At 44.7% G+C, this 26,975-nt stretch overlaps 1 protein-coding gene across 1 annotated transcript in view; it reads left to right on the top strand.

The window, feature by feature from the left end:
• FAM135B (family with sequence similarity 135, member B) overlaps positions 1-26,975 on the top strand; it is a 181,707-nt gene that overhangs the window by 62,413 nt on the left and 92,319 nt on the right. The window contains exons 3-4 of the mRNA XM_006830848.1: positions 16,678-16,817; positions 26,620-26,690. Coding sequence (XP_006830911.1) covers positions 16,678-16,817; positions 26,620-26,690 — 211 coding nt within the window. The remainder of the gene's footprint in view (positions 1-16,677; positions 16,818-26,619; positions 26,691-26,975) is intronic.

Raw genomic sequence — 26,975 nt, 5'->3', positions numbered from 1 at the left:
TGGACTGCTAATCACAGGGTTGGTGGTTCAAACCCATCGGCCACTCTTTGGAAACTATAGGTCCTGTCAGTTGGAACTGACTCGATGGTACTTAACAACAATCATCCAGTCATGGTACAACCTGCCGATCTTTCTACCATGCCAAATTCCAGTCCCAGGAGAACTTTCATTGGTTTAATTGAGGTGACATGCTTATAACATAAAAGAAGTGGTTTTAAACTACAGAATTCAGTGGCATTGAGCATATTCACAGAGTTATGCATAGTTGGGCATTCACTCCTATCTAGTTCTGTTGTTTTATGTCTAAGGAGAGAATGCTGACAATAATTTAAAACCACTTGGCCAGATCTAGTCTAGAAGAAGACATTGAATATGTAAAATAAAGAAGGGGAAGGATTTTTTCTCTGTCCTGATGCCAAGTTCGGTGGCTTCTGAGATTAACCACAGATTGTTGAACCTCAGGGGATCCATGTGTTTGTTGTTAGCGGCCCTTGAGGGCTGCCTGTGTATGGTGACCCCTTGCACACTACACTGCTTCCAACACTACACCATGCATGGAATTAGGTGTGGATTAGACCATTGTGATTCATGGGGTTTTCATTGAATGATTTTCACAAGTTCATCACCAGATCTTTTTTTCTTAGTCTGTCTTAGTCTAGAAGCTCTGTTGAAACATGTTCATCATCTTAGCAACATGTAAGCCTCCACAGACAGAGAGGTAGGTGGTGGTTGTACACATGGTATAGGGGCCAGGGATGCAATCTGAGTTTCTCACAGGTAGGGGAGAATTGTACAGTCCTCACACGGATATGTAAATACAAAGTTACCAAGTGGTGAGCGGTCTTGAGGAATGTGGAGCCAGCCTCTGAACTCAGAGTCAGGTCCTGGTTCTGACCTTAGACTGGATTCTTCATCTTTCTGGGCCTCCAGTTCCTATCTGTAAAATGGGTTTACAAGAAACCCACTATTACCGAGTCATCTGACTCATAGTGATGCTCTAGGTTGGAGTTGAACTACTCCTTAAGGTTTTCGTAGCTATAAGTCTGTAAGGCAGCAGGCACCCTCATGATTCCATGATGGAACAGCTGGTGGGTTCGAATGTTGACCTCGTGGTTCATAACCCTTCATATAATCTCCCTGGACCACCAGGGCTCCTAACATGAGTTTCTTTTACCTCCCAGCCCCAGATCCAATGTCTGAATCTTCAGTGTTAGGATAGTGGCTGAGACAAGTTGCCTTCCTTTAATGTGTACCTCAACAAGGGTGTCTTGGAAGTAGGACAGCCTGAATGTTCCTTAGAATCAAGTGTGATGGGCTTAGTCTCTCATGCACTTTGGGCGTGCTATCATGAGGGACCAGTCTGTAAAGAAGGACATTGGACTGGGCGAAGTGGAGAGTCTGTGTAGAAGAGGAGGTCCCCCCAGTGAGGTAGTATGACCCAGTGGCTACAACAATGGGCACAGACATGACAACGGTTGTGAGGATGGTGCCGGGCCAGGGAACCTTTTGTTCTATTGCTCATAGGGTCAAGATGAGTCAGAACTGACTCCACAGCACCTAACAACAACTAGTGAGTACCCAGCATCACTTTGGGGATGGTCATAGTCCCCAGACTCACCCTCGCATTTTACCAAACACTTATTAAGCATCTATTTTATTCACAATATTGACACGTCACAGAGAAGAGACCCAGATGGCCCTCCAGTGGTTTACAGGGTGACGGAGGTGGAATGGGAACAGCTGCGTGGGGATCAAGTGTCTTCAAAGTGAGAAACTACTCTCGGGTCTGAAAGGGAATCAAGAAAGGTGTGATGGCAGAGGGATGGGGAGGGCAGACGAGCATTCTCAGTACTAATGATCATCTCAGTCATTGGCCTTTTGTTTTTTTTTTTCATTTTTGTCTATGGTGTCGAGATATGGGTCCTATTTCATTTTTCTTCAAACAGGTAAACAGTTTTGCCAGCATCATTTTTTAAGAGACTATCTCTTCTCCATTTAATGTGCTTTGTCCCTTTGGTAATGATTAACTCTCCAGAGGTAGGTGGATCTATTTCTAGGTTCTCCATTCTGACCCATTTGTGCATTTGCTCCATCGTTGTCTTATCCAACCTTCACAGCAGTAATTCAAAGAAGACAGTGTCGTGAGTCATGTGTATATGAGAAACATTAGGTTCATAAGGAGTCCAGGTGTGTTGTTGTGAGGTAAAACAGTGGACTGCAAGGTTGGTTTGAACCGCAAGATCGGTGGTTCAAACTCACCAGCCGCTCCTTGGAAACACTCTACAGGGTTGTTATGAGACAGAACTTTGTCAACAGCATTTAGTAACAACAACAGGCTCGTAAAGGAGAAGTGATGTTTACGTGGCTGAGAACCAGGCTTGAATGCAGATCTCTCCTCGTTCAGAGCTTCAGCTGCTCAACTACCCTAAAGAATGCCTTCCACTGGGAAAACCCTTTATAAGGGGCATTTGAGAGGTCACTATCCTGGCTCAGTTTGAGATGAGCATGAAGGTATTAATTCATTTAAAAACCACAGTGGCCCTCCTCTGTGCCAGGCTCCTTGCTAGAAGCCAGAACCACACAACTGAATACTATAGTCTCCAAGCTCAGAGAAAATCTCTGTCCACTAATGGAGAGACACAGAGCCCTGCAGCGCAGGGTGAAAGTCTGCTAGATGACTGGTACAGTCTGTGCTAGGAACCGAGGAGGGGTTACCAGCACCCCCAACACAGAAGGAAGGACTTCTGAAGAAGGGACAGACAAGCCAGATCTGGAAGGATATGGACAGCTTAATGGGGAAAAAATGGCAGCAGGAAAAGGAAATTAAACATACAGCTTGTCTACCTTCAGCAAGCACTGTGCTCAGCCCTCTGCAAAGTACCAGTAATACAGCTGCTCTTCTGAGAAACAATTTGGCATGGCAGGAGTCACTGTCAGCCAAATGTCCCCAGAGTTTCAATTAAGAAAGTTCTGGAACATTGAACATAAATTGAATTGTTGTTAAGTGCCGTTGAGTTGATTCTGACTCATAGTGACCCTCTGTAGGGTTTCCAAGGAGCAACTAGTGGGTTTGAACCGCTGACCTTGTGGTCTGCAGTCCAGTGCGGATCCTACAGAGTCACACTATGAGTTCATAAGTCAAATAACTAACTGTATATTTTATGATCATTTGATATACACCAAATCCAAAACCCACACTCACTGCCAATCAGTCAGTTCTGACACATAGAGACACTGTAGAACAGAGTAGAACTAGCCCATAGGGTTTTCCAGACTGTAAATATTGATGGGACCAGAGAGCCCTATCTTTTTCCTTTGAAGCAACTGGAGGGTTTGAACCACCAATCTTTTGCTTAAACCACTGCACCACCAGGGCACCCTGTTAGCTCCATTATTAGACAATATTAGCTCCATTTTCCAGAAAACAAAATGATTAAAAGAGCATCCTATTACTGGATTATTGACCTTACCTTCTCAGCCCCACCCCTATATCGCAGTGGCCTCAAGTCGCTCTCCACTGTCCATGGCGTCATCCTGCTAGATCTATCCAGTTGACAAAACGCATGTTGATCACCTCTGATGGGCAGGAAGTGATTGATTCTGTAGTAAATTATAATGTTCATTCAGAGAAAGGGAATGATATTGGATACTCTTCAAGAGCAGCTTGTGTCTGGGATTCTGTTATTCTTTTTAACACATGGTGTGTGTGTGTGTCTCAGGGGTTCAGTAGATAAGATAGGCTAGAGAATATCTGCAGAGGGCTGTTAGGCAGTATAGAATCCAGAGAACATCCCCTCTTACTGGATAGTTAAGGAAAGCTTGCTAAACCAGAAAGAGTCTGCAGTAAGCCAGAAGGATGAGAAGGAGTTAGATTCTGTGTCAATCTTCACATAAATGAATGGGGATAAACCTGGTCCAACTCTGGGCTGGGTCCAAGGTGCGAGTGTGAACATGAAGATAAAGAAACATCCTGGAACTCAGCCATGGAGTGTGGCAGGAGTACCTCTTTGTGCAGAGCAGAAACTTAGTTATTAGGTCCAGGTTGGGCCAGAGTTGAGTCAGGGTGACTCATCAGAAGCCAGGTCATATGTTAAGCATTGACTCTAAGGCACGTGGGCCCTTGGGAGAGCATGGGTATCCAGTGGCTGAGAAGGCTGGAGTTGGAAGGAAGAGAGCCTGGCATCATGGCCACGTCCAGGCCCAGACAGACTGTGTCACCGAGGAGAAGTCTACAGTTCGGTTTAGAGGGGTTGGAAGTCAGGTGCAACTCTGTGAAACTTAGCAGGCAACACACAGTTGCAGGAACAATTCTGAACAAAGGTGGCCAACCTGAGCTACGCGAGGTCCCCTGTCCACGTTCACCAGGCCCAGTGTTCAAACAGCACATCCGGTGTGGAGGCCCTGAGTGCTGTAAATGATTACGCTCCACCACTGGCTGCAGGGTGGTGCTTCTAGCTTACCCAGAGGTGCCTCGGAAGACCACCTGCCAGTCTTCTTGGGAAAGGTCACAGCCTTGACAATCTGTGGAGCAGTTCTACTCTACACACACGAGTCAGAGTTCATTCCACAGCAACTCACAGCAACAAAACATCCAGTGGGACCAATTGTTGTAATGGCCACTACCCTGAACCTTACAAGTCCTCTCCTTCCTCTGCCCACTGCCTGTGATCCCTACAGGGCAAATGCCTGGCACCTCAGCTGGACAGCAGGACCCTGGTCAGCATTGATTGGCTAACCAATTTTGAAATCCCGCCCCTCTATCTGGGTATGACCCAGGTATAAGTTTTCATGGACAGAGAGAGGGATCCAGTGGAGAAAATATTCCTCAGGACAGAGTTCAGGTCACAATGTCCTGGTGACCAGACTAACTCTGCTCATTCATGGCCTGGGGAGGGGCAAAGGGGGACTTCAATGCTCTGAGGTAGTTGGAGGTAAAATCAGCTGAGCTGAATCTTCCTGGACCATCAGGTTGGTTTTGCTCAGTATCTGAGGTAGGACCAGCCTTGCCAAGGGGCTCTTCCTTTATCCATCTCTGAAAAAAAAAGGTACAGCTACCACCTGGTCTCACCAATCAGCAGGAACTCTGGAGAACTCTCCACTATTTTGATAACAAGGCACGCCCCCCACGTGTTCTATTGCTTCAAATGAAGGCCAAGGTCACCCTGAGCTCCAGAACAGCTCAGCCCTCTTTGGAACATGCTGGGGTCGTGATTGGGTGGGGACACCCTGGCTCTCACAACTGTTTGATTAGCTACAATTGCAGATATACTTAGTTCTCCTTGAGCAGCATATGGCCCAGGCAGATGGCCTGAGTCACTAACACAGGGCTCTCTGCCTGCCGTGCGAAAATCTCCTGGTGACTTATTACCAGGAAGGGTTCTGGGAATTGGGGATGGAGACTTGGTTTTGCCCTTCTCAGGAAACCTCACTGGCTGTTGATCAAGGGGACGTGTTCTGGTTTGGAAGATGTATTAGGTCACCTGAGGACTTGGCAGGAGACAGAACCAGTTTCTGTGAGCTGGGGTTCAATTCGCTCCCACAAATGCTTATTAATCACCGCTGCCAAATTCCCAGCCACTAGGTCACTTTGAGCACAGACTGCCAGCTCTGTTTCCCACAGAGCCAGCTCTGGGACATCAGCTTCTGACCAAGCACTGAGGAGCAAGGAAGCCACGGTTTTGATTTCAAGTGCCCTGGGGGTGATGGCGTCTGATGGTGTTTTCTAGTTAATGGGCTAAAGAGTGGAAAGGAAAGATGGTGGAGGTGTTTTGTATTCTAAATTTCACACTGAAAGAAAGCGGAGAGGGAAGGCAAGAGTCACCAGAACCGTATTTTGAGTGTGAATCCACAGCATTTGAAAAGGTCTTTGTTTTGTAGGTACTGTCGTGTGCGTTCTGACTCATAGGGATGCTGGGCCCAACAGAATGGCTCTGTCCTCTTCACAGTGCTGGTATATTTGAGCCTATTGTTGTTGGCACTGTGTCTGTCCATATCATTAAGGGTCTTCCTCTTTTTCTCTGACTCTTCACTTTACCAAGCATGGTATCTTTCTCTAGGGATTGGTCTCTCCTGGGCTCGTGTCCACGGTACATGAGACAAAATCTCAGCATCTTCACTTGTAAGGAGCCTTTGGCTGTGCTTCCGTCAGGACAGATGTGTTCAGTGTTGTGGCAGTCTATGGTGTATTTGATGTTCTTCACCAACACCATATTTCAAATGCATTAATTCTTTTCCAGGCTTCCTTATTCATTATTCAGCTTTTACATACATAGGAGATGATTCCAAATACCGTGGCTTGAATCAGGTACATCTTAGTCCTCAAAGTGACAACTTTGCTCTTTAACATTTTAAAGAGGTCTACTGCAGGAGATTTTGCCAATTTGATGTTGTTTATTTCTTCATTGAACACTGAGGATGAGGGAAAAGAAGGCTTGGAGACCAGGCAGTAATTAATTTATTGATATGGGTGGGGTTAAGGGACAATGTTTGAAGAAGAGAATCAAACATTGCATCTCAGATATGTTAGATTCAAGGTGTACATTGAAGAGTGATGTCATGTGGGAAAAGAACCATGTATGGTCAGGAGAGAGATGGGGCTAGAGTTAGGAAAGGGAGAGTACTCAGCTTCTCAGCTTAGAAATGGTATCTGTCCACACCCAATCCCTGTCCAGTGGACCCTACCTCATAACGTCCCCATGTGTGTCAGAGTAGAACTGTGTTCTATAGGACTCTCAAGTGGCTGAAGGAGATGGCCAGGCTTATTTATTTATTTATTTATTTATTTATTTATTTATTTATTTATTTTGGTAGTATCTCTGGTTAGCCTTGAACCTCCAACCTTTCAGTTAGCAGCTGCATGGGGTAACCACTTATACCACCCAGGGCCCTAGAAGTAGGATATACAGCCGGGGATGGTCGAGATTCCCCTAGGGAAAGGACACAGTGTACAACAGAGAAAAAAACTTGAGCATCAGCAGCTTGAAATCCATCTTCAGAGAGGTGGGAGGTGCAGGAGGAGGCAGCCCAGGGAAGAGACATGAAGATCGTGGACGTAGCAACTCCTGTTAGCAGGACAGGATGGTGGAGGTGTCACCCTCTTGCCAGATGCAGATGATACTGCGGTCACCATTTCTACCTGTGGACCATCTGGTGCTAGAGTAGTCAAACACCTCAACCCAAGCCAGCAAGGTGGCAACGTTCCATTGTTTCTGGCAATGCCCATTCCTGCCCACTTCCTGGGGTCAGCGGAAACCTAGCATCATCTTCCTACGGGCCTCACAAGCCCTGCCAGCAGCTGCTCTACTACAGCTGATGGTCATATTAGCTACATCTTCTACTAACTTCAGAGCAGCTGGTGATGTGGCGTGGGTCCAGCAGCAGAGCCGTCCGCCGTGCTCTGGACACATGTGATAATGTTGCCAGGCTCTGCTGCAGGTGTCTTCACAGGTCATCTCAGCTCACATGCCCAGCACGTTAACCCAAACCAAGCCACTGCTGTTGAGCTGATCCTGACTCAGTGACCTTCTAGAACTGCTGACTGAAAGGTCTGTTCAAACCCACCAGGTGCTTTGTAGGATTCAGATGAGGCTGTCAGCTCCTGTAAAGACTGAAAGCCTTGGATACCCAAGGAAGCATTCTCTTCTGTCATACAGAGTTGCTATGAGTCAGCAATGCATGTTGCTGTTGTTGTTGTTATGTGCCGACCCTGCACAGGGTTTACAAGGCTGTCAGTCTTTACAGAAGCAGAAAGCCTCATCTGTCTCCACAGAACAGCTGGTAGTTTCGAACTGCTGATCCTGAGGTTAGCAGCGCGATTCGTAACCAGTATGCTACCAGGGCTCCTTAACACTGTATGAGCATGTTGTTAAGTGCCTTCAAATTGATTCTGACTCATAGTGATCCTTTATAGCATTTTTGAGGAGTGGCTGGTGAATTTGAACTGCCGATTTCATGGCTAGAAGTTCAGTGCTAATCCTACAGCAACATACCAGGAATCCTCAGCAATGCATAGCAGGTGATCAATTAATAATGTCTAAATATATTTCAAAGAAAAAATCTCAACAGCATATTCATCTGTGATTATGAGCATACACTTATATCTGTGTGAATGAAAGACAAGTGTTTGAGTCAATTCTGCCCTTGAGCCACTTCTGACTCATAGAAATCTTGAAGGACAAAGTGAAACTTCCCCCTAGAGTTTCTAAGGTTGTAAAACTTTTTGGGAACAGATTGTGCATCTTTATTTATCCTGTGGAGTGGCTGGTGTATTTGAACCACCAACCTGGCAGGAAGCAGCCCGATGCTTAGCCTGCTGCACCCATAAGCCTCCTTGCTTTCATATAATACAGCAAGCACTTTCAGTGGAAAGTACGAGCAATGTTTGGTGTTCTTTCATATGACAATAGAAATGTCAGCCAAGATACAGCTCTATGTGTGTGTCACCAACTCAGCTGGGGAGACAGTCTCAGGTGGAGCAGGTGCTTTATTCCCAGGTGCACCTTGCATATATGGACAGAGCCAAGAGCAATCCCATGTTTCCTGTGAAACCCATCCCTGCTTTTCACAAAGGTTCAAGGCCATGTCCTGAACTATGGTCCTGAACAAAATGGAAGCACGTAAGACATCTCAGTGGTTGGGTGTAGTTTGAAAGAGACCCCTCAGGGACTGGTGTGTAACTGCAGTAAGTGAGGGGCCACACACTGACCTCCTACCTCGGAGGTCAGGCAGCAGTGTACATTGCTGGCTAACGAGGGCTCTCCTGGGCTCACACCAACAGGTGGGTCACCGTGGTTTGTAATTAAGTTATCAAGTGTGTTTAGCGTTGATAGACAATGCTGAGTGTGAGATCCCAGCATGCTTTTACTGGCTTCTTTGGTGTAGTCAAGCTCCTTCTGGAAATAAGAATTTCTAGCAGACCCTGATGTCTTCTTTGGTATTGACCTTCTTTAGAGTTTCCTTGTGGAATTGACCAGGAATCAGGAACCTACAACTCTTATCTCTGTCTGTCAGTCTGTCCTACTGTGGTAGTTGCGTGTTACACTGATACTGGATGCTGGGCCACCGGTATTTCAAATACCAGAAGAGTACACCCATGGTGAACAGCTTTCAGCAGAGTCTCCAGGCTAAGACAAACTAGGAAGAATGAAAACCGATTCTCAGCTGACATGATGCTGGAAGGTGAGCCCCCCGGGCTGGAAGGCACTCAAAATAGAGTGGCCACAACAATGCTTGGAAGCAAACCCACAATTGAGAAGATGCTTCAGGACCCGGTGACATTTTGTTCTGTTGTACATGGGTCACTGTGGGTCAGAGACGACTGGAGGACCACGACCATAGCCACCCTTCCATGTGTGCCCTTTGGGCCTCTGGCCAGGTAGTGTGTCCACAGCTAATGGAAGACACCAGACTATCTATGGGAAAATGATGAGCACTATTTCCAGGTGTCCTCCTGGTCTACCCATTCCAAGAAATAGTTGATTAAAACAATAATCTTTCAATGTGACTTTATGTCCTGCCTGTTCCTGGAGACACTCAGCTAGCATTAAAAAAAATAAAATAAAAAATCGTTTACTGTGTCTTACCAGGAAATCAGTTCTGTTTTGGAGATTTTTTACAATTAAAAGCAAAGACTGTAACTCATAGTAGCTCATGTTGTTGTTGTTAGGTGCCATGGAATTGGTTCCAACTCATAGCAACCCTTTACAGAGTTTCTGAGGGTGTAAATCTTTACAGGAGCAGAAAGCCTCATCTTTCTCCCTAGGAACAGCTGGTAGTTTTGAACTGCTGACCTTGTGGTTCGCAGCCCAATTCGTAAGCACTACGCTACCAGAGCTCCTTAGCCTTCCCAATTATTTGGATACTAGGCAGGGCCTGATTCTTGCCTCATTTAAATTCAGATTAAATGGTCTATCCGCTGCCCCCTGGCTAGAAGGTGGTGAGGGTATGTCTAGAATTGATTTCATCAAAGCCATTTGAAAACTAAGGTCCCTACCTCCAGGGGCTCATGATCCAAAGGGTCATTCATTCCCACTTGGGCGGGTTCTGATGTATCAGAGGATTCTTTAGTAACGATGTGGTCTGGATCAGTGATAACCTTTCAGCATCTTATCCTCACCCAGCTGACTTAGGCCTGTAGAATACCAGTTGTGTGTTGGGCTAGTCTTTTGGTGTTGTGACCATTTGGCACAAACCTAGTGGTTGGTGGAGTGTCCATATGCAGGCACCACTGTGGTCACTAGGATAATCATGGTCACTTGGAGTGGGGTCAGGGTTCTGTTCACAAGCAAATGCCCACAGAGATGTTGTTGATTTGGCAGTACCCACATGGCATTTCTGTACCATAGACCTTCTGGGGATGGTGTGTTCACCCTTATATGGGTGGTGTATGGAAGTTTGAATATCTCAGAGGTACAAAAGGCATGCAAAGTACCAGTGTCACTCATTGGTTTTGGAAAAACTGGTACAACCTAAAACTTGATTTACTCTTGCACTCTGGATTGCAATTCCAGACTAAGTTGTTTGAAGGGGGGTGTCTTTTGAGAGTGGGGAGCCAGTTTCTTATCCCTCTGCCTTTTCCCTAGCCCACTGCTCTCTTTTTCCTCTCCTCATTCTCCTACCTTCTTCTTCTTTTCACATTTAACATTGTCTCACAATCACGTTGTTGTTGTTGTAGAATACCAGTAGGTAGTTGGCAATGAGTCGATTCTGATTTATGGTCATTCTGCATGAATAAGAGAAGACCTGTGCTCCACAACGTTTTCAGTGGCTGCTATTTTCCCTCTAAAAGTTATGTCACCAGGACTTTCTTCCCATGAGCTTACGGTGGACTTGAATTAGCAGTCAAGCGCTTACTTGCTCGTTGTACTAACCAGGGGCTCTTTCACCTTTCTTTTCTTCTACCTCTTTTCCTTTAAAGTTCAAACTCTTCCTTTTTGGATACTTCTGTGTGGTCCTAACTCTAGTACATAGGTACAGAAGAAGAGAAATTGTGTGGCAAGCACTAGTCTGTATCTTCTCATTGGACCTCTTGGTTGCAATAAAGTAAGTAAATTTCTAAAGAGAAAAAAATGACTGTTTTCCCATAGCAAGATGGGGTTGCATCCCTAAATACAAACATGATCTTAAAGGGTGCATAGAGTATCCCCTTTTCTGAGACGTGGGGTGCCCAGTGCCTGGTGCATGAAGGAGGTTGAACTGAGCTGCATTTGATGAGATGAGTAAGTGCTTGTGTTTGTTGAGGATGTCTCCACAACTTGAGCACATGAGCAGCCTGTGCATTTCCAGGACCGGCCTTACCAAAGAGAGGAATGCAGCATTGACTTAAGCATATCGGGCTGAGGGAGTGGAGTTAATGACCATGTGCTTCAGTGTTGGGATGGTGTTGAAGAAGAAGAGAGGATTCTAATGAAGACAGAGAAAACAGGGGAGTCTCACAGATGCCCAGAATCCCAGAGATTATCTTGGTGCCACCAAGCTCTCCCTTGCAGACAGATTATCTCAGAACCAGTGGGCCCTCCCTTGTAGAAAGAGAACTGTGTCATGTCCTATTTAATAATGATGAGAAATTGACCTAGAAAGCCCCACAGAGAATGAAAAATGACTAATTCTGGGCTTAATGGGGCTCGCGGCATTTGGTGACCTTCAGTTAGAACCACTGAGCCCTGTGACCTCATTTGCGAATCTACTCAGAATCAGAGGTGCTTAATCTCTTATTTCAGTGGAAATGTGCTCACTTGGGCCTTATTCTCTAGGTCACATGAAAAAGTCATCATTGTGTCAGGTAATAACTGCACAGAAATTGCCTTGTGCCAGGATCCAACATGGCTGCCCCTCGCTGTGTCTAAAAACAATCAGGAGTTCAGAGTGGCTGTGCCCATGTTGACCACGACAACACTGGGGTTGCTAGAGAGCAATTGATGGAACTGTTCTGCTCTCTGTCCCCCTGGCACAAGACAGCTTGGTGTTGCTTTGACCTTCAGAGTATTTATTCCATCCCTCCTCTGCCATGTTGCTGGTCTGATCTTATACATCAGTGAGTCCTTGCCAGTGATGGATGAAGGGTTGAGTACAGCAAATAACAACAGGAAGGCTTTGGTAGGCAAGCATCACTTCTATGTAGAAGACATAGCAACTCGAATCCAACAGATGTACATGGAGCTGCATGTTGTTGTTGTTAGATGTCAGTTTTGAGTCACACAGTGAACAACAGAATGGAACACTGCCCAGTCCTGTGCCATCCTCACAGTCGTTCCCATGTTTGAACCCATTGCTGCTGCCTCTGTGTCAGTCCACCTCAGTGAGGGTCTGCTTCCTTTTCGCGTACTCTCTACTGAGCACGATGTCTGTCTCTGAGGACTGGTCTCTCATCATAATGTGTCCAAAGTACGTGAGATGAAGCCTTGCCAGCCTCGTTCCTAAGAAACATTTTGGCTGTACGTCTTCCAGTACAGATTTGTTCGTTTTTCTGCAAGTCCATGGTGTGTATTTGATACTTTTGAATTCCAGTATTGAACTTATGGTATTGAAGTATATCAAATGCATACCACAATTAAATCAATTCTTCTTTGGTCTTCCTCATTTTCCAGTTGTGTATGCATGTGATGTGACTGAAAATACTATGGCTTGAGACAAGCACACCTTAGTTTCCAAATTGACATCATTGCTTTATAATACTTTAAAGACATCTTTTGCAGATTTGTAGGAGATGTTGTTTTTTTAGGTGTGATAAAGTGAGCCCTGATGTATGACAACCTCACGCACAATGGAACAACACTCGCTCTGGTTCTGTGCTGCCTGCCCCATGACTGGTGGATCAGACCACTGCGATCCATAGAGTTTGCACTGACTGATTTTCAGTTTATTGCCAGGCCTTTCTTCCTAATCCTTGGTCTGGAAGGTCTGCTGAGCCTCCCTCCTTCAGCCTCATAGTAACGCACAAGCCTCCACTGACAGATGGGTTGTGCTCTGCATGAAGTACATTGCCCAGGAATCGAACCTGACCTCCCGCATGGAAGGCAAGAATTCTGCCTCTTTACCATCAATATCTTCTAAGGTTATGCTACACAAACCCAAACCAAAACCTCTGCCATCTTGTCCATACCAACTCATAACAACACTGTATAGGGTTCCCGATGACATAAAAAGTCCCATTGAATGGCTGGTGGGTTTGAACTGCCGACCTTTTGGTTAACAGCCAGTGCTTATTCCACAGCACTACCAGGACTCCTTAGGACTACATAAGGCTAATACTATGCCCTTCATGTTGTTGCTGTCATGTGCCACCAATCCGTTCTGACCACAGTGACTCTGTACAGTTTCCAAGTGTGGTGGGTTGGTTTGAACTGCTGATTTTGTGGTTGGCAGGCCAGTGCTTATTCTGTAGTGCCATACCAGGGCTCAGTTTCCCTCATACTGAAGGATAAACTAGAGCAGAAATGTCTCAGTTGTTTGGGAAGTAACCTAGGATTTTACTTTTGTGGTGATCATTTCTCCATCCAAAATCGCAAAGTAGTTTTTGTTCAGTTGACAGTGATTTCTTATTCCTGCTCCAAAAGATGCTATGAGCCATCAGGGGACAATTTATAAGGCACTTGAGCAGTTTCTCTTAGCTGGTTGGATGGGTTTTTCTTGACCTTTTCTAGACTACTCTATCAAGAACAGTCTTTCCTGTACTATTTCATTCTTTTATTATGCCTTTATCACAGACCTACCATTTGCTATAGTAGGATAAGCTCTGGACTGGTTAAATGCAAAGTAGAGGTTCAAACCCACCAGCCCTCCTTGGAAAGTCATAGATCACTATGAGTTGGAACCAACTCAACGTCTCTTCACAACAACAGCAACCCTTTGCTAGATCCCTTGTGCAGCACTGTAGGATAAGTACTGAACCACAAGGTTGGCAGTTCAAATCCACCAGCCACTCTTGGAAACTCTATGCAGGATCGCTATGAGTTGGAACCAACTTGACGGTACATAACAACAACAACTCTTTGCTTGGAAATGGATGTATTTCATTACTTTGCCTGAGACATGTTCTTGCCTTTAAATGGGTGTATATGAGGATGAACCATTTTGAATTGTGCCCCATCAGTAAATGAAAGTCCCGAAAACTTTACTCCATTTGAGTCATTATGGTCAATTCTACTTTGAGGAGACAGCTCTTCCCTAGTACTATTTTGAGTGCTTTCCAACCTGAGGGGCTCTTATTGTGGTACTGTACCTGATAATACTCCGGCACGCTTCATCATGTTTCAATATTCAATATTCTTAGAAGCCAGGATAGCTAGACTTCATCTCTCATATTTAGGACATATTACCAGAAGGGACCAGTTCCTGGAGAAAGACATCATGCTTGGTAAAGTGGAGAGTCGAAGAAAAAGAGGAAGACTCCCAACGAGATGGATTAACACAATGGCAGTGACGATGGACTCAAACATAGCAGCTATTGTGGGGTTGGAGCCAGACTGGACAGTGTTTCATTCTGTTGTGTGTAGGGTTGCTATGAGTCAACACTGACTCGATGGCACCTAACAACAATGAGGATGAATCCATGCAATGCCTTACCATATAGTAGTTACCAAGACACTTGCTTTTATTCTGAATCTTAGCTCCCTCATCTGTAGAGAAACTTGCCCTAGGCATTTTCTATGAGGATTATAGAATGTTACACATTGGAAAAATATTTTGTAAACTATAAAGTGCACTACCATTGGTCATTTTATGAATAATAATCATTGCCTTACATTATGTAAATGTTAGCAACATACGTCTTCCAGTTGCACAGTGTATGTCTTAACGTGATGTAGAGGAGTTTGCCCATATGTTCCCCTCAATAAATTATCCTGCTCAGTAGGTTTAGGAAGTCTCAACATCATTGGGCATATTTATTGACTTCCTGAAGTATACCTTAACTTGCAATACGTGTTTAGGGATTAGAAGTATTTGGAACGTATTGGAGGACACAAGTTGAACAAATTCTCCCCAAAAGCCTGGCATTTGAACAACCAGAAGTACCCTGTTATTCTACAACTGACAGGTTGTATTAGTCATTTGGAGGGAGAGAGAAAGGAAAGAAGGGAAGGGAGAGGGAAGAAAGAAGGGATGAAGACTGGAAGAAGATGGCCTTTGCAGAGGAAGACACAGGGAGGAGTGTTAAGAATTAAAGGCGACAGAAGTAAATACAGCTGTAGACACCAGCCTGCGATGATGGTCATCAGCCAGGAGATACATCGATAGACATGTAGGCTGAATGGATGGCTATAAGAGGGTAAGTAGGAGTACACCCACACATACAGATTTAGGTTTTACAAAGGATGTCTGTACATGAGTATTTGTACATGCTGCCAATATATCCTTGAATGTCGTAGCGAATACAGGAAACAAAGTTATGACAGCTTCTTAAACATGACCAAACACTTTGAGGAACTGAGGACTCAGGATCATAGTCTCAGAGGACACCAAGATCACTTGCTATAACAGAATCCACAAAGACAGTGTTCTACATCCTACTTTGGTGGGTAGCGACTGGATTCTTAAAAGCTTGTGAACAGCTACCTAAGATGAAACTGTCAGTTTCCCTGTGTCTGGGAGAATGAAGCATCGCTGCGTTCCAAGACACATGAAAACACTGAGTCCATTAGTCTAAAGGACCATGGACACATCAATCTCCACAGTCCTGAGACCTGAAGAACAAGATGGTGCCTGCCTATCCTGTCTACTCCGAAAAAGATTCCATTAGAAAGTCATGGAGAGAATGGGAGAAAAATGTGGAACAAACCTCAGAATCATAAAACAAGACAAGGCTTACTGATCAAACAGACACTGGTGGAATCCCCGAGACTCTGGCCCTCAGTCACCCTTCAGGTCTGCAAATGAACGCACCGCCATGGCTCAACTTTCAGCCCAAAAATAGACATCTGTAAGAACAGTGACACACATGCGGTGCACACATCTTAGAATAATTGACCGTGTGGAGTGAAAAGGGCAGCATTTACCCAGGAACAAAGTTCAGAAGGTTAGGAAAGAAGGAGGAATGGAAACAGAAGACACAGAGAGGAAACAGGATATGTGATGTTACATTGTGGGGACTGTAATCAATGAGAGAAAACAAAGTGGGTATGAATTTGTGACTAGAAAAATAGTTTGCCCTTTAAACCTTTATGTCATTCACATTTTTTTTTAAAGAAAAGAAAATGATCTTTTGGGGGGCTACCCCATGTCCATGAAGCAGTGGTTCGTTGGGCAGGGCTACAGTATCATCCAGCTACTCAGTCCCGACTACAGAAACCAGTCTGCATCAGGTTCTCTAGTAGAACAAGAATTCAGGCCCTGGGCTTGTCATCATAACCTAGTTTTAACCCTTCATTAAGACCAAGAAATACATCAGATCAGATGAGGTGTCCTGAGCCAGCTTCCAATCACACTGCTCCAAATGGCAAATGATTTAGCCAGGATCCCATGAGATTGTAAAGAATTGAATCAGGTTCTACTGAGATGCCCACTGAAACCTATGAACAGAAATCATCGTGGGATTGAGTCTCACTCATTTGAACCTTCAAACATTGAGAAGTAGTATGTATTTGGCTCCATTATTGACCTTGGGATGGACAAACTCTAGTTATAGCCTCAGGTCCGGAATGGTGTTGGTCCTCACCAGCTCCTCTGATTCTTGTCTTGCAGAGAATACCAGCCTGCGCTCAGCCTGTGTCCATGAGGGCACTGTGCACAGCCGTGTCTTCCAGATCTTGTACAGGAATGAAGAGGTGCCCATCAACGATGTGGTGATCTTCCGAGCTCATTTGCTCCTAGATGGTGAAAGGGTAAGTCTCAGCCCTGTGGTCAGTCTCTCACGTGCCTCTTTAAATTCATCACTGACTAAGTGGTAAAAGAAGGCGCAGTTAAGAGACTTTTCTTAGGAATCTGATAGATGAAATTCATGATCTTAAATCATCCATGCATTTTATAGATATATGTACATGCACACATGTATGCGTGTATGTATATATGTATGTATGTGCCCATGTATGCTTGTATACATTTATGCATGATGTGTCTTTATTTATTTGTGTAGTCTACTCTTTCTTTCATTAATATACTTACTCATTCCATGTTGCCTCAAGTACAAGCCATCCTGCAGACTTTTCAGAAGCTGGGGCTGTCTAATCTTTGTTGGCATCGCCAGTACCTGCCATAGGACCACACTGGAGATGTTTAACAGTGACAACTTAATTGGCAAATAAATGAATTAATGATGAACAGAGCTAGAAATCTTCCTCTTTCTAGGGTCTTTGCGGTCCCTTCTGCCCCAACATGCACACTGTTTGGTAGCCTTCACTCACACATCATGCCTGGGGCCAGGATTGCTGACTATTAAAACTGAAGTAACACACACCAGATTCCACACACCTAACTCACTGGAACCTTGAATCCCTCTTTCTGATGCCATACTACAGATCCTTTAGCTCTAATGGAAATTGAAGAGATAAAAACGCATTCCCATTGGATGCTGTTCAACATCATCTGATAGACTCTCTATCTAGACTCACTCTGTGCCCCAGGAAGCTGCCTAAATGGACTGCTCATTATTTTACCATCTTTTGGTTTCTGATTGAGTTCAGCCTATGAGCAAGCCTGCAGGTGATTGGAGGGAGGTAGAAAAGAAGGGGGTGAGGCCAGATCACGCATCAGCTGGCTCCGTTTTCCCTGCTGGGGACACAAGGCTGGCTGTACCCAGTGTTGTACAGGTGCTGGTTTATGCCAGATTTCGAGGGTCAAATGTGTGCCCATCTCTGTGTAGTATCTTCACATTGGTGGCTTGAAATCAGAAGTGAAGGAAGTATTTCCACCACAGACACTGGCTAACGCTACAAAGCAGGGCTGTTTGTTTTCCCTCTGAGAGCTGACTATGAACTCTTTGCAACACAGCCACTCTCTGTGTCCTTCTGCCAGAGGTCCCAGCTACTGTCATTCTCCTTGTAGCTTCCTCTCCAGTTCTGGTACTTGTTTCCTCTGCTTTACCATCCAACTCTAGAGTGCTAAAAAGTCTGTGCTTATTAACCCAAGACACTGAGCTACCCTTGGTGCTCCCCATGCATTTGTCATGTATCCCTTTAAACAACCTACTCAGATTCCTCATATTAACTACAACATTAATTTCCTTCCAGGACCCTGGTGAAACACTTACCAGAGGAAAAGATACCCATAGAGTGCCTTGAGTTGTAGGAACTCTCATGCTCAAGTTCAGCTTCCCAAATGTGAATAAGAAAACTGGACTCTCTGTCTTATGGGCTGCTGCCCTTTGTTACATTGATCCCAAACGACTCCTAGGGTGAAGTGAGCATTTCTGGGATCTTGACCATGATTCCATCTTAATAACATCAAAGTCTCACTCTTGTCCCAAATAGCTAAACATTTTTCAAGATAGAACTTAGCCAACACCCAACTTTCAAGTGTGTGAGGTTGCAACAAGCCATGCTGATGAGGTTTACCAGGGCTTCTGTTGGGCAGTGTGTAGTCCTCTCCTTTGCATGTTGTTGTTGTTGCTAGGTGCCGCTTAGTTGGTTCTGACCCATAGCTACCCTGTGTACAACAGAATGGAAAAATACCTGTTCTCAACTAGCCTCGCAGTTGCTGCTACTCTTGGGCCCATTGCTGCTGCCACTCTGTCATTCCATCTCATTGGGGGTCCCCTTGTTTTGGGCTGGCCCTCCACTTTACCAAGTGTGATGTCCTTCTCCAGGGACTGGTCCCTCCTGATAATATGTCCTAAGTGTGAGGGACAAAGTATGGATAGGCAGTCTCCTCTGCATACCAAATGGCTTATCTCTGCAGCTAAGAATTTACTGTTGTATTGGGGATAATTCACACAGAAGCAAACAGTGTTACAACTGATCATTACAGCCAAATCCATGACAATTAAAGTTAATTGGCTATGCTCATAAAAAACGAAATGGATAAATTAGCTCTTTTCCAATGAATATCTGTCCGCTCGTGACAACCAGAACACTGCTGAGAGCCAGGCGGCTGGTGTGTGATCACGTACGCACACAGCCACCACTGTGGCCACCCTCCAGGTGTGCAGTGCTTGTCCCTCACAGGACATTAAGAAGAGGCCAGCTCAGCAGTAAAGGTACAAGAGTGCAAAAGGGGGGCCAGAACTGAGCACAGGTTCAGAAAAATGGGGGGCTCTTTTAATAAGAGCTGGAAAGAGTAAATGAGTGTGATGGTGAGCTGGTATTTTATGTTGTTGTTGTTGTTAAGTGCTGTTGAGTTGGTTCCTACCCATAGTGACCCTGTATAGGGTTTCTGAGGAGCGGCTGGTGAGCTTGAACTCAACACTGACCTTGTGGATCAAACCAACTTAGCAGTCCAGCACATTAACTCACAGTGCTACACCAGAATTCCATTTTATGTATATGTCATTGTTGTTAAGTGAGTTCTGACCCATAGTGACCCTGTACAGGGTTTCCGGGAAGCAGCTGGTGAACTTGAACTGCTGACCGTGCAGTTCAATTGGCTTTGCAGTCTGATACATTAACCCACAGCACCACATCAGGACTTCATTTTATGTATATTATTTTGTTGCTGTTGGGTACCATCGAGTCGGTACCAACTCATAGCAACCGTATGCACAACAGAATGAAACACTGCCCAGTCTTGGGCCAACCTCACAATTGTTCACTTTGCCAATATTCACTTTGCCAATCTATCTCGCTGGGAGTCTTTCTCTTTTTCTCTGACCCTCCACCTTACCAATCATTATATCCTTCTCCAGTGACTGGTCCCTCCTGATAATATGTCCAAAGTGTGTGAGATGAAGTTTGAGCACCCAGGCCGCCAAGGAGCACTCTGGCTGCACTTCTTCCAACACAGATCTGATTGTTCTTTGGGTAGCCCATGGCACTTTCAATATTCTCCTCCAACACCGTAACTCAAAAGTATCAATTCTTCTACGGTCTTCTGTATTCACTGTCCAGTTTTCACATGCATATGAGGTTATTGAAAATACCATGGCTTGGGTCAGGTGCACCTTAGACCTCAAGCTGACATTTTTGCTCTTCAACACTTTAAAAAGGTCTTGTGCAGCAAATTTGCCTGATGCAATATGTCTTTTGATTTCTTGACTGCTGCTTCTACGAGTGTTGATAGTTGATCCAAGAAGAATGAAGTCCTTGACAACTTCAATCTTTTCTCTATTAATAAAAATGTTGTTTATTGGTCCAATGGTGAGGATTTTTGTTTTCTTTAAATTGAGATACTGAAGGCTGTGGTCTTTGACTACACTCTAATTCAATGAATGTAATTGTACATATGGATTCCTGGTGGGGTGCTATAGGATAAGAACTGGGCTGCAAGGTCATTTTGAATGACAAGGTCAGCGGTTCAAACCCACCAACCATACTTCAGAAACCCTATATAGGGTCACTATGAGTTGGAACGGACTCAACGGCACTTAACAACAACACTCTATGTAATTCCACGTACGAGGTTTCGGTTTGGTGCTGTAGGATATTCACTGGGCTGCTAACCAAAAGATCCATGGTTCAAACCCACCAGCCACTCCTCAGAAACCCTATACAGAGTAGGAACCGACTTAATGGCATTCAACAATAAGAAAATTCCACATTTATGTCATGCTGTGGGTTAATGTACCAGACTGCAAAGCCATTTGAACTGCAAGGTCGGCAGTTCAAGTTCACCAGCTGCTTCCCGGAAACCCTATACAGGGTCACTATGGGTAGGAACGGACTCGACAGCACTTCACAACAACAACAACAACAACATGTAATTCCAGAGAATAATTGAGAAGGATTGTAAACATACATAGACTAGAAAAAGGCAAAAAAAAAAAATCAAATAATCTGGGATGGACTAAAAACACAAGCAAGAAATAAAAGTCCACTGCCACTAATTGATGCCAAGACTTAACGACCCTACAGGACAAAGTGGAACTGCTCTTTAGAGCTTTCCCAATGTCACCTTTCTACCTCGGAGCAGCTGGTGAGTCAGAACTGCAGGCCTTAAGGTAAGCAGCCCGATGTGCCGTTCATTTCAGAAAGTCAGGGCTCAATGCAATAGATCAAACTGTGGTGTGATAACTATACTGTGGCAACTGACAGCCCATGAACTTAGCACTAAGCTTCCCAGGCAGAGAGGAAACTAGTGTTGGTGGTTGTGTGTTGGAGTCCCGCTCACAGCAACCATGTATAGAGTTTCTGAGACTGTAAATCTTTACTGGAGCAGAAAGCCTCACCTTTCTCCCTTGGAGCTAGTGGTAGATTTGAACTGCTATCCTAGCAGTTAACAGCCCAGCTCATCATCCACTGTGCTACCAGTGAATCTTAGAGAAGAAGGTGGAGTTATTGTTAATGAGCTGCCTAAGCTATGCACTAACAGCATTTTATAAAGTCACTTAAAAAAGGTCATGAAAAAATTCCATTGCCTTTCAATTACAAGTTTTCATGAGCTCTTTGAGGCCCCTTTGTGCATCCACTGGGTGTGTTTTATGTGGCAGCTATGGCTGGGTGCTTGGGAACAGCATTGCATTTCTGTTCCCAAGAATCCAGCCATAGCTGCCACCTTCCTAAAGGCCACTCTTTTTCCTTGTACTGAAGGCATGGTTCCTTCAGGAAAGAACTGAGATTTAGAAAGTTTGCTTTGGCAGAAATATGGACAGTGGGTCCAAGAGACCAAAGGCATGGAGAATGGTGCTACAAGAACCTGAGTGTTAGCATCACTGTCGAGGCAGCAGCAGCAGGAATGGAAAGGATGCTTTGAAGGTGACACAGTAGCCTTGGGAAGTAGACAGCACCATGCTGAGAAGGGAGTTAAGTGGAAGTTGATCCGAAGGCTTGCCCATGAAACAGCTCAGAGTTGCAATTGTTTGTCCAGAACAAATGGAAGATTTGTATTGTGTGCCATTGAGTTGGTTCCGACCCATCTGACCCTGCATAGGGTTTCCGTGGAGTGGCTGGTGAGCTTGAACTACTGACCTTGCAGTTCAAACTGACTTTACAGTCCAGCGCATTAACCCACAATGCCATAAGATAGCAAGGTTTTATTGGGGAGTGGTATGAATTCAGGGTGAATTATAACAGCAATCACAGTGATCCTAACACTAACAGCATTTATGAAGTAACTTCATAAAGTTCTTGGAAAAATTCAATTGTCTTTCAATTACAAGTTTTCATGAGCTCTTTGAGGCCCCCTTGTGCATCCACTGGGTGTGTTTTATGTGGCAGCTATGGCTGGATGCTTGGGAACATGTCACTAAAGCATCACAACAACATGAGGAGATGATTTATGATTCCCTTAGACAGATGATGTTGCCAAGACCTGGGCTATTTATATAATCTGTCCATGTCATTCCACTAGGAAATTCTAGGGTCAGAAATCAATCTAGACAGTCTGATCATAGGCTTGTGTGTGAAACCAGAGAGCAGAATGCCATGTGACTTTGGTGGAGTCATAGACCTTTTGGATGGCTAGACCCAGCAGAAGGTTGAGAGTAGTAACAACAATAGCTAGTATTTGTTGAAAATTGTCTTTTTCTTCCATACAGTGTGAAGCCCTTTATATATATTTTTCTTTCTAATTTCATTTTATTAGCAGTGCTATGGAGTAGGTGTTTCTCTGCTAGTCATAAGGTTTTCAGTGGCTAAATATTTGGAAGTAGGTCGTCACTCCTTCTTCCTAGTCTGTCTTCATCTGGAAGCTCATCTGAAACCTGCCCATCATGGGTGACCCTGCTGGTATTTAAAATACCGGTGATATAGCTTTCAGAATCACAGCAACTCACAGGCCACCGCAGTATGACAAACTGACAGACGAGTGGTGGTCATGTTTGGTAAGGTGGAGGATCAGAGAAGGAGATGAAGACCCCCAACGAGATGGATTGGCCAAGTGGCAGCATTGATGGACTCAAGCATGGCAACAGTAGTGAGTTTGGCCCAGGATTGGGAAGTGTTTTGTTCTTCTGTGCATGAGGTTGCTCTGAGTCGGTGCCGACTAGATGGTGTCTAACAACAACAATTGAGTAGGTGTAATTATCCTACCTCCATATTTGACAAATGAGAAAATGAACTTCTAGAGGTTGGCTAGTCTTAGACAAGTGTGCTGCACAAGACCTCTTTAAAGTGTTGAAGAGCAGAGATGTCAGTTTGAGGAATAAGATGCACCTGACCCAAGTTAAGATATTTTCAGTAGCCTCATATGCATGTGAAAGCTGGACAGTGAATAAGGAAGACCGTAGAAGAATTGATACCTTTGAGTTATGGTGTTGGAGGAGAATACTGGAAGTACCACGGACTGCCTAAAGGACAAACCGATCTGTGTTGGAAGAAGTACAGCCAGAGCACTCCTTGTTAGGATGGCCAGACTTTGTCTCTCATATTTTAGACATATTATCAGGAGGGATTAGTCCCTGTATAAAGATGTCATGTTTGGTGACGTGGAGGGTTGGAGAAAAAGAGGACGACCCCTAATGGATTGGCATGGTGGCAACAACAATGGGCTCAGACGTAGCAACGATTGTGAAGTTGGCACAGGAACCGAGGAATATTCGTTTCAGTTGTGCATAGAGTTGCTATGGGTTAGTACCAACTCGATGGCACCGAAAAACAACAACAACAACAAATTCATAAAGATACTAAATGGCAGAGCTGGGTCTTCAACCCATTTGTGAAATAGGATAAGCACTGGACAGCAAGGTCAGTTTGAACTGCAAGGTCAGTAGTTCAATCTCACGAGCCGTTCTTTGGAAACTCTATACAGGGTCACTATGAGTCAGAACTGAGTCAATAACACTTAACAACAACAGCATTATGGGCTATACATTGGGCTGCTAGCTGCAAGGTCGATGATTCAAATCCATCAGTTAATCCAAGGGAGAAAGATGAGGCTGTATGATCCCGTAAAGATTTATAGTCCCAGGACCCCTATACAGGGTCACTATGAGTCAGAATTGGCTCGATGGCAGTGAGGGTGGGTATAGCTTAACTTCAAAGCTGCCGTTTCAACAACTTGACTGTAGTGAAGCTAAGAGTAGAGGAAAAAAACGTAAGAGTCGCCATTATGGGTATGAGGGTTGAAACTGACCAGAGGGCATTTGTACAATGTAGGACACAGATTAGACCTTAGAGACCAAGGAAGTAGAGTCCTGGGTGGAGCCCGAGGTGTAGGATTCCTAGTTGAATTTAGGAAAATGTCTTTGCAGCATTGAGCTTGTCTCATTGAAATGAGAAATAAAGCTTCTTGTCTCGGTTTTGTCCACATTAAACAACACAGTGTATCTCACTGCCTGCTGTGTAGTAACCAATTAGCTCCTACTCTCTGGCTAGTGAAAACTGCCAGTGCATTGGACTAGTAACCAGAAGGTTGGCAGTTTGAATCCACCTAGAGGTGCCTTGGAAGAAAGACTGAATCGTCTACTTCTAAAAGGCCAGCCACTGAAAAACCTCTGGAGCCCAGTACTAATTTCCCAAGCATGGCGTCTCCATGAGTTGGAGTTCAGTTGATGGCGAATGGATAGTATTCCCACTATTATACATGGGGGCTTCCTGGTGGCGAAAGCAGTGTCTCTTCACAGAACATGGTGTCTTTAGCCAAGAAGAATCAAAAGGGAAGGGAATTGAAGTGACGTGTGTGTGTGTGTGTGTGTGTGTGTGTGTGTGTGTGTGTGTGTGAGGAAGAGCATGCGGTCGAAGATGAATGAGTGTTTAAGGAAAACCGTGACTTCACTCTGCTATTTTTAGCCTTTGGGGATTAAAGGTTTATGGTGACACCCATGGAGACATAACCACGCTTACTTTAGCCACAGCTTACGGAAGCAAAAGTATTTTTCTCCAAAGGAATTGCAGTGAGTCTGTGAAACCCTGGAGCTCACAGTGAATTTGCCGCAACTGAGAAAGTGCATGCTCAGAAGTCGTGGGAGAGGATTGACTCTGACAACCTCATTTCCAATGAACTGCTAGCAAGAAAGTCTGCTACACACATGTTTGCCTTGTGTACACTAAGCGAAGTTTGTCATTGTGCAAAATAGCACCTGGATTCAGCAAAATGTTAACCTTTCAGTGTTGTTGTTGTTGTTGTTTTTAACAACAAAATTTAAACCCTGGGGTTCTAAAGATAAATCCAATGCAATGTCTCTGCCTGAATTTTGTTTAATCAGAAACATATTTCCAAGGAGATGGGCGCTGTATATGTCTGAAGGACCAGGGTATATTCTTGCCACACCAGCAAGAAAAGGAAGAGGGAGAGGGAGAGGTTTACTTATCCCATAAAGATTCCTTGATATTTTTTCTATTTCAGGTACCAGTCCCAGTTGAATTAGGACTGGTCTCTTCCCTAAGGGTGGGCAGATTACAGGCATAGGGGGACCAGAGGTCAGGAAGTCTCAACAGGAAACTAGCTCCAAGGACATAGCTGTTGCACAGATGAACTCTGTGATCTGGTAGAAAATGGCAGAGCATACCCCTGACCCGGCTCTGCCAGACCCAGAGATGATTCTCAGAAGGAGTTGTAAATCCTCAGAGGTCACATGAAATTGCTTGCTTTTTAAATTCTCAAAGTCACAAACATATTAAATCGTGCCAGAACTGGTGGTGCAGTGGGCTAAATGTTTGTCTGCTAGCCGAAAGGTTGGTGGTTTGAACTCAGCAGCCCTTCTGTGGGAGAGACATGAGGCTGTCTGTTTCTGTTAAGATTTACAGTCTCAGAAACTGTCTGGAGCATTCCTAGTCCATCCTGGGCCCACTATGAATCAGAACCCACTCAGTAGCAATGGAGTTGGTGTAGCTTGACTTCAGAAACTGCTTTCTTTGTTACTTGCAACTTATTAAAACAGATACATAAATAAATCAAGACTACACCACATGTGCCTGCAGGTAATATTTGCCCCATGGACTTCCAGATCATAAACCTGAAATAAGAAACTGTAAGCAAACTGAAATAGCAGTTGTCAAATGAATTCAGATACATGGTGACTGCATGTGTTGTAGAGCGGAGCTGCTCCTTAGAGGCCTCAGTCGTAACCTTAATGGAAGGAGTCCTGAGGTGGCGCTGTGGGTTAACATGGTGGTCTGCAAGGTCTGTGGCTCAAGCTTACCAGCTGCTCCTCAGAAACCCCATACAGGGTCTCTATGGGTCAGAAGCGACTCGATGGCACTTAACAACAACAAGAAACTTAATGGAATCAGATTGCCAGGTATTTCTTCCATGATGCTGGGTGAGTTCAGATCACTGACCTTTAAGGTTAGCAGTTGAGTGCAAATGTTTGGTACCATCTAGGCAGTTTAATCTATAGCTATCTCTCCGTCTGTCTTTTCTTCCATTTGCCCATCCATCTGTCTATCTATCTGTCATTTATATATCTGAGGAGCCCTGGAGATCTGTAAAGGGTAAGTTCTTCGGTTCTCATCCATCCATCCATCATCTATCTACCTGCCTACCTACTTACTCCTTCCTTCTGTTCTCCATGTAGTACCTAGAAATTCCCATGGAACATACACAAGACTTCGGCTGTAAACATGAATGTTTTGTTAATTTGGTGATGAGGTTCTTTTTCTGTACTTCGGGGAATTTCTATACTTCTGAAATCCCTTGGACTTTTTTTTTCTGTTATAGGTGGAAGATGTACTGAGTGAAGTAGATTTCCAGCTCAAGGTGGACCTACACTTCACAGACAGTGAGCAACAGTGAGTGTCGCTACGTTCCTGGAACCAGGGTAATGGGTGGTCTTCCTCCACGACTTCCCCCTCAAGACCAGGAGTGTCCTGACCATTGCTCTCAGAAATCCTACTTTTGAGCAGCTGGGGTGCCTGTGTATTGTCTCAGCCAGTCCATGTGCGACTCAGGCAGGTAGCTCAAATACTGAAGACAGAAGACTCCAGACTCCCTGGTCTCAGCCAGTCCATGTGCGACTCAGGCAGCTAGCTCAAATGCTGCAGACAGAAGATTCCAGACTCCCTGGTCTCAGCCAG

The sequence above is a fragment of the Chrysochloris asiatica genome, unplaced genomic scaffold, assembly GCF_000296735.1.
Source record: "Chrysochloris asiatica unplaced genomic scaffold, ChrAsi1.0 scaffold00001, whole genome shotgun sequence".
Taxonomy (NCBI): domain Eukaryota; kingdom Metazoa; phylum Chordata; class Mammalia; order Afrosoricida; family Chrysochloridae; genus Chrysochloris; species Chrysochloris asiatica.
Note: the sequence above shows the minus strand (reverse complement) of the source record. Positions and strands in the feature narration are given on the sequence as shown.